A 13088-nucleotide genomic window follows, 5' to 3' on the forward strand; every position below is an offset into this window, starting at 1 on the left:
TTCCGGAAACTGCAGTAGAAGAGGCTGCTCCGGATACAACCAAACCAAAGAGGAAAGTTGCAAGGCACTCAACCGCTACCGCCCTCCAAAGTTCCAAACTTCGCGCCTCGGTTAACATTGGTATCCTTCTTTCGGATAAATCAGGATTATTCTCTCTTATATTCGTAAGTCTCGTCAAAAGATTTACGATGTGGGCATCCACATCCCTTGGCAATGATTCCGTCGTCATATTTTACAAAAGATATTTCGTTATATCTTTTTATCAAAGTATGAAAAATTATCCTTTCGAAAATAATTCGTCTTCTTCACTTTATCGATTTATATTTCATATATCCATAGAAATAAACGAGATCATTAATATTCCTTTTTTTATTTCATTTATCTGTTCGATAGAATAGCGTTCTTTAAAAGCTTATTAAAAAAAAGATCGACACAGGTTTTTTTTTTTTTTAATCTTCTTTAACTCTCATTCTCTTTAATTATCCATCTATCGATATATAGGATCGATCTCGTTTTAATAAATAAATAAAAAAAAAAAAAGAAAGAAGGGAGAAAAACAATTTCGTTCACAATTATCAATACTACTTGTGGCGCGAGTTTATTTCATAATTTTCTCTTTGTTTTTTCTTCTTCTTCTTATTCTTCTTCTTCTTCTTCTTCTTCTTCTTCTTTTTCTTCTTCTTTTAATTATCACATTCCTCGAGACACAATGGTATTATCACCAATACGATACGTTCGCGAAAATCGTTCGTTTTACGCGTGTCTTCTCTTTGTTTACTTTTTTTTTTGCATATATATATACATATATATATGTATATATATAGATGACCACACTCTTTCTTGAGAATAAACAAGGAAGAGGAAGATGGAGAGAGAGTGAGAGTAAGAGAGAGAGAAAAGAGAGAGACGAAGGTGGCCGATGTTGCCACAACGGCAACGCGCTCTCGAGTGACAAGCAGATCGCGCTCCGAAGAACAAGTGGGCCCCGGAGTGCGCGAGCACCCCCACTGCACCACTCCCACCCTCTCACGTATGGTCGTATGATCACCGGTGCATCTGGTGGCTGCGGCTTGCATTCGGTATGTTCGTCGAGAAATTCGAATCTCTCTCTCTCTATGATAATCTTTTTTCTCTTTCCCTCCCTCCCTCCCTCTCTCTCTCTCTCTCCCTCTCTCTCTCTCTCTCTCTGTTTCTCTGTTCCTTTCTTTCTTTTCTTTTTACGTTTATTAATATAACTTATGAATTTCTGTTAAATATTTTTGATCAGATAATTGTACAAATCTTGTATAATCTTTTTTGTTTTTGTTCTTTTTCTTCTTCTTCTTCTTCTTCGTTTTTGTTTCTTTTTTAATATTCGTTTAAAAAAAATAAATATAGATCATCAATGTTCTCTTTTTTTTCCTGATAATTCCCTTTTTTTTTTTTTTAGGACAATAATACTATAACTTCGTTATTAATTTTTGTATACGCAGAGATATAAATTGATAAAAATAAATATTATATTGTATAGATTATAAAATTGTTGTCTTTCTTTTTTCCCTTTTTTTCTTTTTTTGTTTTTTCCTTTTTCTTTTTACTAATAATTTTTAATGATGATTATATAATGTTTATAAACCTTGACATAATCGCGTTATAATTTTTATGATACGCATTTGTAAGAGTGAATACAGATTTTTCTTTTCTTTCTTTTTTTTTTTTGATAATAATCATATCGTATAATCATGTATAAAATTATTGTATGACATATGGACCATAATTTTTTTTCTTTTTTTTTTTTTTTTTTTTTTTTTTCATTTCATAAAGAATTTATTTAATACGTTAAATTAATGAAATATTATTTATTAAATTAACATCTTCTGTGGACTCGGCAGATCCTATTCCCACGGATTCAAAGAGTATTTTAATGTCCAAGTTCTCACAAAAAAGAAGGATGTACGCGCGATGGGATATGAACAAGGAATATAATGGTACCCATTTGGATCAACTTTGTGCCGAATGAGGATGAACTTCACTGTGATCATGTGTCTGCAACTTTTAAATTCGTAACCATAGACCTTCTTTCCCAGGAATCGTGTTGTTCCTGTAAACGTGTTTATAAAATAATGTATAAGTAAAGAATGAAAATGATCAATTGATTCGCATGTAAGAGAAAAGAAAAAAAAGAAAAAAAAAAGAAAGAAAAACTTTTCGAATCTTCCAAAACTTCTTCTTTTCTTTTTTTTTCTTTTTTTTTATAATTTCGAAAACAAGTTCACTTGGAGGCATAATGAAAACATAAATTTTCAATTGCAACATCTCAAACGTTAATTTCTAACGTCAATGCTTTAAAAACTATTAAAAATTTTCGATATGTTAAAATTATGAAAATAAATAAATTTTTTATTGACGTATTTTATATACGTATAAAAGTCATTGAAAATAATACTAATTTAATAAATCGTGTAAAAATTTTACAAAGATAAATTTCAATTAGCGAATAATTAAAAAGTCATTATAAACCGTTGGATTTCTTGGGATTTAGAATTTTCGAATTGTTTTGATTGAAAATAGACGAGATGACAAAAAAGCAAGATCGTTTACGAAAAATGAACCCCGTCGTTTCGAGCGTGACGATATCAAGTTGGATGATGAGAGAACGATAGTGCTCGTATAATTAAAGTTATTCGATCATTTTGGCATTGACTGTACCAACGTAGATATATACATCTCGTGCCGGGATGGCAATAAATTTTCCAATTACTGTAAATTGAACAACTTGGACTCTGTAAAAGAGTATTCATAGATATAAAAAAACATTTCTTTTTACGATGTTACACGTGTAATTATATTTTAAACATTTTAATTATACAATGTTTCTAACATTCGTAATTTACCATTTAAGATTTTAACGTTTTAAACAGATTTTAATTTAATTAATCTCACACTTGTTATATTTCATTTTATTTCAAAAGAAAAAACAAACAAAAACAAAAAAAAAAAAAAAAAAGAAGAAGAAGAAAAGGGAAAAAGAAAAAACAAACAAAACAATAAAAAAAAAAATCTAATTTAATTTACAATTGTAATTACGTGCATTTTTACGTGTACGCACGTAATGATTATGTGTATGCATGAAATGATTCGAATAAAAGTAATTTTCAATAATAACTATTACATTTAATTTTGTACGTTTACTGTACGTAATTTATATTTCTTTTTTCTTTTATATTTTTTTTTTTTCGTTTTGTTAATAATTCAATTCAATCTAACTTAATTTAATTTAATTTAATTTAATTTAATTTAATTTAATTTAATTTAATTTAATTTACTTCAATGTAGTTTAGTTTTTAGTTTAGTATAGTTTCGTAAAATTACTTTTCCTCGGAAGCCATATTATTTGGAAAAACATTCTTAATTTTGAATATAACGATGATTTAACGAGAATTCAAAAGCGTATCACTTTATTTATGGATCGTGGATAATGTTCGCGAGAAATATATGTCAATGTTCATTTTATAAAACGATGTGTTCGATGTTCTCATATTTACTTAATAATTTTAACTTCAATTTTAACTCTCTCGTGAAATATTTACGATCACGATTATATCTTACAACAATTAATAAATTTATCGTTTCATTAATCGATCAATGAAAATAATATATAATATAAAGTAATACATAACTGTATATTGTAATTTATTTTTCTCTCGTATATTTATATTTCGTTCTACTTTAATTTCTACTTTAATTAAAAGAAATTTTTATGTAGGTTAATAAAAATTATTATCAAAAAGGAAAAGAAAAAATGGCCAATCGATGATACATCGTTTTTGTATGGTTATAAAAAAAAAAAAAAAGTAAAAAAATGTTTCCATTAAAAAGCTAACCGATCAATATTCTTTCGCATTTCTTTTTTTTTTCTTTTTTTTTTTTTTTTTTAGTTTTACTAACGTTTACTGAACGTATAATTCAACTAAAATGATAGAAAGGAGTTTATATTACATTTGATTAATAAATAATTTGCTACAGAAGTCAATGTCTTATTAAATTAAGTTAAATTAAATTAAATAAATTATATTACATGTCGTAACATGATTTAAATTAAATAAAATTTAATTAAAATGTAATATATATATATATGTATAATTTTTTGTAAGAAATTAAAAGAAAAAAAAAGAACAATGTATATATAATATTTATTAATTTTTTATAATTTTTGTTTTATGAAACAACAATCATCATGGTAAGTATAAAAAATATATCATAGAAATTGTCAATAATTTTAATTATTAATTAATAAACTTGTTGACCTATCACGAGTATACACGTGTTCGTACACGCATACAATTTACTCAATTATTAAAATATAAAATTACATTAAATGACATTATAATAAATATCGTTTATTGTGCCTGATAATGTATTTGTAAATATACACCAATATTTTCACATGCATACAACTTATGTAATTATTAAAGTATAAAATTATATAAATCATTATTACATAATATCATTTATTTTGTTGTATAATTAATTTTAAATATTATCGATTCTCTTATGCAATTCATTTAATTCAATTTAATTCAATTCAATTCAATTTAATTTAATGGAACATTGTCTTTAGAATTACATCATATTTAAAGTTTGTCATATATTAATAAAAATTTTAATTCAATTATAAATACAGCCGATTCATTTTTGATTTGTTCGATCATCCGTATTTTTCTTAATTAATGATAAATATTTTGTAAAAAAAAAAAAAAATGCTCTTGTCTCTTCCTGTCAATATCTCTTTCTCTCTCTTTTTTTTTTTCTTTCTTTCTACTTTTTAAGACAAATATTGTTTTTAATTAATGACAAATATTTTTGTAAAATAAATACTCAATATACATGAATATTTTGATTTAACGTAAATAATTAAATATTAGAGTTCAGTCATTTATATTATTACTATTGTTATTTAATTATAATTATCGATTATATTAATTTAAAATAATTATTTAAATGTTTAGAAATATTAATCCAATAAATAGACAGTGTTACTTTCTCTATGGTATAATAGACGATTAACGATGTGTTAAGAAAACGTAATCGATATCGTATAATACTCGTATTACATGTTTGATATTTAAGATGACTGTACTGTTAATTATACACTCACACACTCACACCCCCTCTCTCTCTCTCTCTCTCACTTAACACTTTCAAACATTATGACGAAATTACAATAAAAAGGGATTTCCTTTCTTTCAACTTGGAATTAAATTGGTTGAAAGCAAAAAAAACAAAGGAAACAAAACAGAAAAACACTCGAAGTATTTCGAAGAAGTCTAAACAAAAATGTATAATTACAAAAAAAAAAAAAGAAAAAAAAAATATGTACGACGTATATATAATATATAAGATCGATATTTTTCATCGATTTTTATTCGACTCTTACTTCGAAGAGATATCGAATGTAATGAAAATGTCATTGACTTGAATGAATTTTAAAGAGACGAAAAAAATTTACACCTTTACACCTTTATTATTATCAGATGATTTATTATCGATATCTAATCAATTGGTATATATATATATATATATATATATATGTATATATATATAAAAAGTGGGATATTAGATGCGTTATGTTCGACGATCGTGCATCACGAAAGTCAGTGCATTCCATTAAATTATTATTAGTGCACAATTAGTAACTTCCTACAGACATTCCAAAGTTACTATACATTAATACATATCTGTATATATATATGTATATATATATATATATATATATATATATATATGTATCGTATACATACATGTAAAGAAAAGAAGGATCGTTCGTATATTATACATACATACATATATACATTATTCTCGATCGTATATAACGAGTCTCTCTCTCTCTCTTTCTCTATGTGTATATGTATATATGTGTGTGTGTCTGTGGAATCTCTTTTGGCGAACGAATGAGCGTGGGTGATACTCTAATACTCGTTTTCTCGAGAATTCAGTGACGCTACGAACGTCGGACGCGTCATTTCTCATTCGTTCAACGCAGTACGAATAGTTCCTCTTTTTTTTTTTCTGCTTTCTTTTTCTTTTCTTTTCATTTCTTTTTTACGTATTTTCTTTTTTCTTTCTTTCCTTTCAATCTTTTTTTCGTTCCTTCTTTTTCCCACCTTGATTTAAAATATTCCAAATCAATAGAAAATTCAAAAAGTGAAACTAATTATTATTTATCATCGATTAGAACATTTTTGCGTAATATATTTGATCCCGTTTATTGATAAATTTCAAGAGATTATTATATAAAGTTTGTTAACCTTACGAAAAAAGAAAAAAGAAAAAAAAATATATATATATATATAAATCTGTAAGTATATATAATACATAAACAAAAATATATATAAACAAAAAACACAAACATCAACATACATATATGCATATATATATATATATATAAACAAATATATATAAATATGTAAATAAAAAGCATAAATATATATATATATAAATTTCGTCGTAATATATTCGATCCCTATTGTTAATAAATTTCAAAAAATTTTTATAAAGTTTCTTAACCTTACCAAAAATACATATATATATATATATATTTATTTGTATAATATACATGCAATTGTATAATATACATGCATAAAAAAAAACATATACAAACATCTACATACATACATACATATATATATATATGTACATGAGATTTATTTAATAAAAAATTGTATTATACGTATATTTCATATACAAGAATTAACCTGAATGAAGATAAGAAGATAAAAAGATAACACCTCGATCGTTCGTCACGTATCATACGTATCGTTCAATACAGAAAGAAGAACAAAAAGAAAAAAGAAAAAAGAAAAAAGAAGAAATAAGAAGAAAATTCTAGTTTCTCTATATGGAAAGATTTTACTTTCGCGGTTAATGCACATTACCTTTCCCTTTTTCATCTTCGACGAGAACGAGAGTTCTACTACGTCAAACGATCGTACGTGCGCGCGCGCGCGCGCACACGACTCGTTCTTTCTGTTTACGAAACAAACTTGTGAAGACACGATGTGACGTATGTAAAAGAGAGAGAGAAAGAGAGAAAGAGAGAAAGAGAGAGAAAAAGAGGGAGAGTTACTTACTTCAGTTCATTGAGTGACGCGCGCGCGTCCACACGTAAACATTTACGTATGTGTTAGTAAATACGTAAAACACATACATATATACACGTACGTACGTATGGTTTGGACAACGACCACACCTATAAGATTCAAGAGATAGAAAGATAGACAGACGCTTTCGTTTGTACGCGTGCAGAAAGATGGCCGCGTCGTTTAACCGTCATCATTCATCGGCTACATATAACATTATTATATTCATCGTTTATATTTGTTTCTATCTTAATACGTGTCCTATAATTCTCAGCGAAGAAAGAATTTCTCAAGGTAGCAGATATTATAATCGTGATGGCGTTTATGTGCCACCGAATCCAGCCGGCTATCAGACCTATGTCTACAAAGATAGGAGATATGGATATCAACCTAGCTACCTTGATCCTATTTACAGGGGTCCAACTAGGGCTCCAGAGGATCGTTACCTTTATGGGGTGAGCTTTATTACGTTTAAGAAAAAATGTTTTCTTTCTTTTTTTTTTTTTTTTTTTTTTAAATCACGTCTCCATTCCTTTTTCTTTTTTTCTTTTTTTTTTTTTTTGGTGCATTTTCATCGCCTCTTGCTAAGGTCTAACGTGGATGAAACAGTGTAATACATCTTCGATTAATATATAGGGTAAAATGATGGTTTTTTTAAGGACATGACACCTAGTGTACCGTTACCTGGAATACTCGGTGGATGGCGACAGGATCTTCAAGGAAAAGAGAGACAGGATTCTTCAAATTTAAAAACTGATGTTTTTGTTACAACCAGATATGGACAAGTTCAAGGATTTGAAGTTAATTTATATGACGATCCGAATGCACAGCATAGACCTTGGAATGTACAAGTTGAAAGAATTACAAAAAATGTTAATGTATTTCTGGGAATACCTTATGCTATGCCACCTACGAAGGATGGTCGTTTCAAGCCACCAAAGCCGCATAGGTTTGTATATATTATTTGTTTTATTTATTTCCAATATATTTTGATTATAATTTTTATTTCGTTTTAGAGGATGGCAACTCTTACAGGCCGTTGATTGGGGTCCAGCGTGTCCACAACCCAGCTCATATACTGGGGCTACAAAAGGAGTACGCGACGTAGATGAAGATTGTTTGTATTTAAATATCTTTTCGCCCAATGTAAGTTCATTGATATTTAGATTTAATAGTTATTAAAGAGTGTAATAAATAAGAATGGATAAATTTGATTACAGATTGATTCAGGATTAGCACAGCCATATTCAGTGATGCTTTATATACATGGAGGTGAATTTACTCATGGCGCAAGTAATTTATTTCCGGCACATATATTGGCAGCATTTTATGACGTAGTAGTTGTATCTATAAATTATAGATTGGGAGCGCTTGGTAAATTTTTTGAGTAAAAAAAGTATCTATAAAAATCTCTATATATTATTTGTCTGTTTATTCATTCGTATATCATTTCTTTTTTTTTTTATCGCTGTAGGATTTTTAAGTACAGGGGATGAAAATAGTCCAGGAAATTATGGTATTTTAGATCAAGCAATGGCATTACGATGGGTTTATGATAATATTGGTGATTTTAATGGTAATCCTGATGCTATAACATTGTTTGGACCTGGAGCTGGTGGAGCAAGCGCAGGCTTATTAATGGTAGCACCAAGGTAATTTATATAATTATTAACTTTTTTTTATTTTATATAATTTTTCTTTTTCTTTTTTTCTTTTTTTCTTTTTTCTTTTTTTTTTTTTTTTTTTTTTTGATTGTTTTGTTTTATTATAGAACACGACAAATGGTTTCAAAAGTTATTGCACAATCGGGCTCGGCATTAGCCGATTGGGCAGTAATAATGGATAAATATAGAGCACAAAATACATCAAGAGTTTATGCAGAAATGCTTGGTTGTAGTATAGAGAGCAGTTGGAAATTAGTGCAATGCTTGAAAGATGGTCGTAATTTTTTTGAATTGGGAAACTCTGAATTTAAACCACACGTAGGAATGTTCCCATGGGCTCCCGTATTAGACGTTAATTTTACAGTACCACGTGATAATTTATACGAGGATTGGGCAGCTTCTGATTGGCGTTTCTTTGCAGAAACTCCTGAAGAAAGTATTAAAACTGGAAAATATAAACGAGATTTGGCATATATGGGAGGTGTTACCACTCAAGAGGCAGCATTTATTTTATGTAATATAAATTTTAATATCAATGATAATATATTGATTGTTACATAATTCAATGTATTAATTATGCTCATTTAATTTCAGATAACAATGAAACATTGGCTAGGAATGATTATATAATAGATAAAGAATTATTCGATCAAAAAATTTGGGAATTAGTTTTACGTTATAATTATACACTTAATCCACAAGGTGTTTACGAAGCTATAAAATACATGTACACATATTGGCCAGATCCAATGAATGTTACACACATTCGTGATCAATATATAAATGTATCTATCCAATAATAATTATTAGTTTTTTATTTTTTAATTTTTTTTTTTTTTCTACATATGTGCATGTAATTAATAATTTTAATTATATTTCAGATGTTAACTGATTTTCATTATGTTGCACCATATGATAAAATAGCAAAATTATTAGTAGAGAAACATGTGCCTACTTATTTGTACGTTTTAAATACGACTACAGAAGCCTTTAGACTGCCACATTGGAGACGAGTACCTCATGATACCGAATTACTTTGGTTGACTGGTGCACCTTTTATGGATGTTGGTACGTTTATGGATATTGACACACACACATATATATATATATATATATATATATATATACATAATCTTAGTTATTTTTATAATAGTATATTGAATCTAATCTTTCGAATGTAGAATTTTTCCCTGAAAAATGGAAATTAAGAAGAGATATGTGGACGGAAAATGATCGTAATATGAGTCGTTTCTTTATGAAGGCATATTCTAATTTTGCAAAATATGGGTATTTATAATTATTATTTATGATGCATGCAAAATACGTAACGCATATATATATATATATCGTTATTATCATTATTATATATCGTTTCAGACATCCAAGTCCTTCACAGATTTTGGGATTACATTTTGATGTTGCTAAATATGGTCAATTGCAATATTTAAATATTAACACAACATTCAACAGTTCAATTATGATAAATTATCGTCAAACCGAAAGTGCATTTTGGTCGATGTATTTACCAACGGTTATTGGTAGACTAGTCCCAACATATCCACCTGTTACCGAGGTATTTATAATAATGGTTTGAAAATAATAAAAAAAAATGTAAATGATATTGTTTATATATTAGTATTATGAATTATTATTATTTTTTTTTTCTTTTTTTTTTTTTTCTTTTTTTTTTCTATTGTAGTACTGGTGGGAGCCTAAACAACCTTTACAAATTGCATTCTGGTCAATGTCAACTGCCTGTTTATTATTGATGGTAGTTTCGGTAGTTTGCTGTATGCTTTGGCGTAATGCCAAAAGGTAAGAAAAGATAAACAGAACCAAATCCATGTGACTACATTTAACTGGGTGAGATTAAATCCATAGTTTTGTAGTGTATAGGGACATTGGTTCTGGTATTTTTATTCTTTTTTATTTTTATTTATTTATTTATTTATTTATTTTTTTTTTTTTTTTTTTTTTTTTTTTTTTTTGATTTCATTACATTAACAGTTTATCATTAAATATAATAGAGTTTTGCACAATTTTATTAAATTATTGTATATATATAATTGGTGGTATATTTCACTATTAATTATATAATTTACATTCATTATGATATGTTTGCTTAGCAAAACATTAGCTGCCAGGATGTACGCAGGTAATTCATAAAATATAGAATTGTGCATGATATCACAAATTTAATTTAATTTGTTTACACGCTGATTTATAAGACATTAGTATTTCACGTTTGTAAATTATATCACGTTTATAAATAATATCATATATTTTGTAATAATAAGATTAAATTTTTGTGATATATTTAAAGTGACATTTATTATATTTTTGATTTTTTTTTTTTTTTTTTCTTACAGACAATCTGATCACTACTATAGCGGAGACATCTTGATGATACGAGAGGATGAACATTCGTCGGAAGGAATCGAAAATTTGAATCGTGCTTCTAAAGAAAATATATACGAGTATCGTGATTTACCACCAAGAACTAGAGTACCACGACAGAATGAAGCGAGATTACAAGAACGTTTAGCGCAGAATAGAAAATTTAGTTCAACGCCATCGTTAAGAAGTAATTCAAATGTATCTTTAAAAGATATGAGATCAGAAGGTTTTGTTACGAGCTCTCCAAATGGTAAACCTAGGCTCAATAAAGCCGCCAGTCAATCTACACTGCCCAAGATTAAAAGTAAAACACAATTAGTACAAGGTGTACCACAAACAGCTGTTTAAGCAGGTTAGTTTATAAATACCAGTTTTTAACTTTTTTTTTTATTTTTTTATATATATATATATATATATATATATATATATATAAATATTATAAAAATCTGAATTAAAAATTCGGGACATTTTTGAAAAATAAAGATCTAAAGACTAATTAATAGAACATTTTAGAAATATTTTCTGAAAATATAATAACAAATGATGTGCCATAAAAGAACCTTTGAGAAGCAGCTATTGAGAACTGATATAACAATAATGGCGGCTATATATAATAATAGCTAAAAATACAACAATTTTTATAAAGGTTCTAACATCAATTTATGGTACTTAATAAAAATGATTAAATGTTATCGAATACAAGACATTCCTAGAGAATCAAAAGATTAATTTTAATCGCATTATTACCATTATATAATAAGGATAATATTTTATACAACCTTTTGCAGAAAAATATCTTTATTTTTACTGCAATTTATCCGTCCATTATATCTTAGAAATATATAGAAAAAAAATATATGTATATTCTGGTACAATGTATATATCAAAAGATACTTCGAAATAATTACATGGATTTAATAATATAAGTTTAATTATCGTACTATTTTGTAAAAAAAAAAAAAGAAAAAAAAAAAGAAAAAGAAAAAGATTATTGAGTTTACTAAAAGATATTATTTGCTGTAGCACATAATTAAATTTATAATGAAAATATTTTCCAATTCATAGTTGGGATAATATATCTCGTTAGAAAAGCAAGAAGATTGTATATATCAAGTTTTTTATAAATCTTTTTTCTAGCATATCAATCAAAGTTCAATACAATTTTATTTGATAATGATAAGATTGGTGTCTTATGATATGAAGATTTTTTTCTTTTTTTTCTTTTTTACTTCTATTAATCAAATGAGATTTTTATTTGTAATATATAAACATATATATATATAAATGATTTCTTTTATATATATATAGAATAAAAGTCAGATATATTTATATATTCTGCATTATTGCAAATACGATCAAATACGATGACTTTTATTCATCTTTTATTAGCTACATGTAATATTATTTCTGTGCTATGTTTTGATAATATATATATATATATATTATATATATATATATATTTTCATTTTATGGATATAAGTATAAAAAAGATACATATGATAATATATGTACAATACTTTTGTATAGTATTTTTAAAGATATATTTGAAAAATGATTATACTATATTTAAAATAAGTTAATATTTTAATTATTTTAAGAATACGTAGTAAATTTACTACATGCACATTTTGACTCAAGGTACCTATCACAAATGCATTATTTATATCATAGTTTAACTTATATGTTTAACAAAAGAATATATATACATTTATATATATATATATTTTTTTTTTATATTCCTCATAAATATGTCAGCTTCGATGTACAAGTGCAATGCATTTCTACGCATGAAAAATAGATTCCTAGATGATAGTCGTCTATTCAGATAATTTTCATAATTATTATTTATATTTTTAACTGAACAAATTATTTCATTATTACTGTAAACAATATTTTACCATTAGCGATC

The 13088-nt window shown here is 26.6% G+C and overlaps 2 protein-coding genes across 3 annotated transcripts in view; one reads left to right on the forward strand and one right to left on the reverse strand.

Moving 5' to 3' along the window:
- bib (MIP channel family protein big brain) overlaps window positions 1–1075 on the reverse strand; it is a 28035-nt gene extending 26960 nt beyond the window's left edge. Inside the window, exon 1 of the mRNA XM_035862967.2 lies at window positions 1–1075. This exon is cut by the window's left edge and continues 81 nt beyond it. Within this exon, the coding sequence (XP_035718860.2) occupies window positions 1–229 (229 nt within the window). The 5' untranslated portion in view covers window positions 230–1075.
- Window positions 1076–6321: 5246 nt separating this feature from the next.
- Gli (carboxyl ester lipase-like protein Gli) lies at window positions 6322–12165 on the forward strand. 2 transcript variants are annotated; one of them, XM_035862963.2, is made up of 13 exons: window positions 6728–7573; window positions 7778–8067; window positions 8135–8264; window positions 8339–8492; window positions 8593–8770; window positions 8890–9296; window positions 9377–9567; window positions 9664–9850; window positions 9964–10069; window positions 10160–10355; window positions 10482–10597; window positions 11152–11531; window positions 11693–12165. In XM_035862963.2, the coding sequence occupies exons 1-12, from the start codon at window positions 7289–7291 to the stop codon at window positions 11525–11527; spliced, it is 2616 nt and encodes an 871-aa protein (XP_035718856.1). In that variant the 5' UTR covers window positions 6728–7288; the 3' UTR covers window positions 11528–11531; window positions 11693–12165. The 2 variants fall into 2 exon arrangements, with proteins under 2 accessions (XP_085517425.1, XP_035718856.1); XM_085661299.1 differs by lacking the exons at window positions 11152–11531; window positions 11693–12165 and adding an exon at window positions 6322–6337 and having other exon boundaries at window positions 10482–10601.
- Window positions 12166–13088: the final 923 nt, after the last annotated feature.

Source organism: Vespa mandarinia, chromosome 14, assembly GCF_050613455.1.
Source record: "Vespa mandarinia isolate Hongniang chromosome 14, ASM5061345v1, whole genome shotgun sequence".
NCBI lineage: Eukaryota > Metazoa > Arthropoda > Insecta > Hymenoptera > Vespidae > Vespa > Vespa mandarinia.

What these genes read in the sequence shown, in the direction of transcription:
- Gli (XM_035862963.2), top strand. Translation starts at nt 7,289, where the DNA reads ATGGCCGCGTCGTTTAACCGTCATCATTCATCGGCTACATATAACATT. An exon ending in TAAATATCTTTTCGCCCAAT is followed by an intron (nt 8,265 to 8,338) that starts GTAAGTTCATTG and finishes ATTTGATTACAG; the next exon opens with ATTGATTCAGGATTAGCACA. An exon ending in TTATAGATTGGGAGCGCTTG is followed by an intron (nt 8,493 to 8,592) that starts GTAAATTTTTTG and finishes TTATCGCTGTAG; the next exon opens with GATTTTTAAGTACAGGGGAT.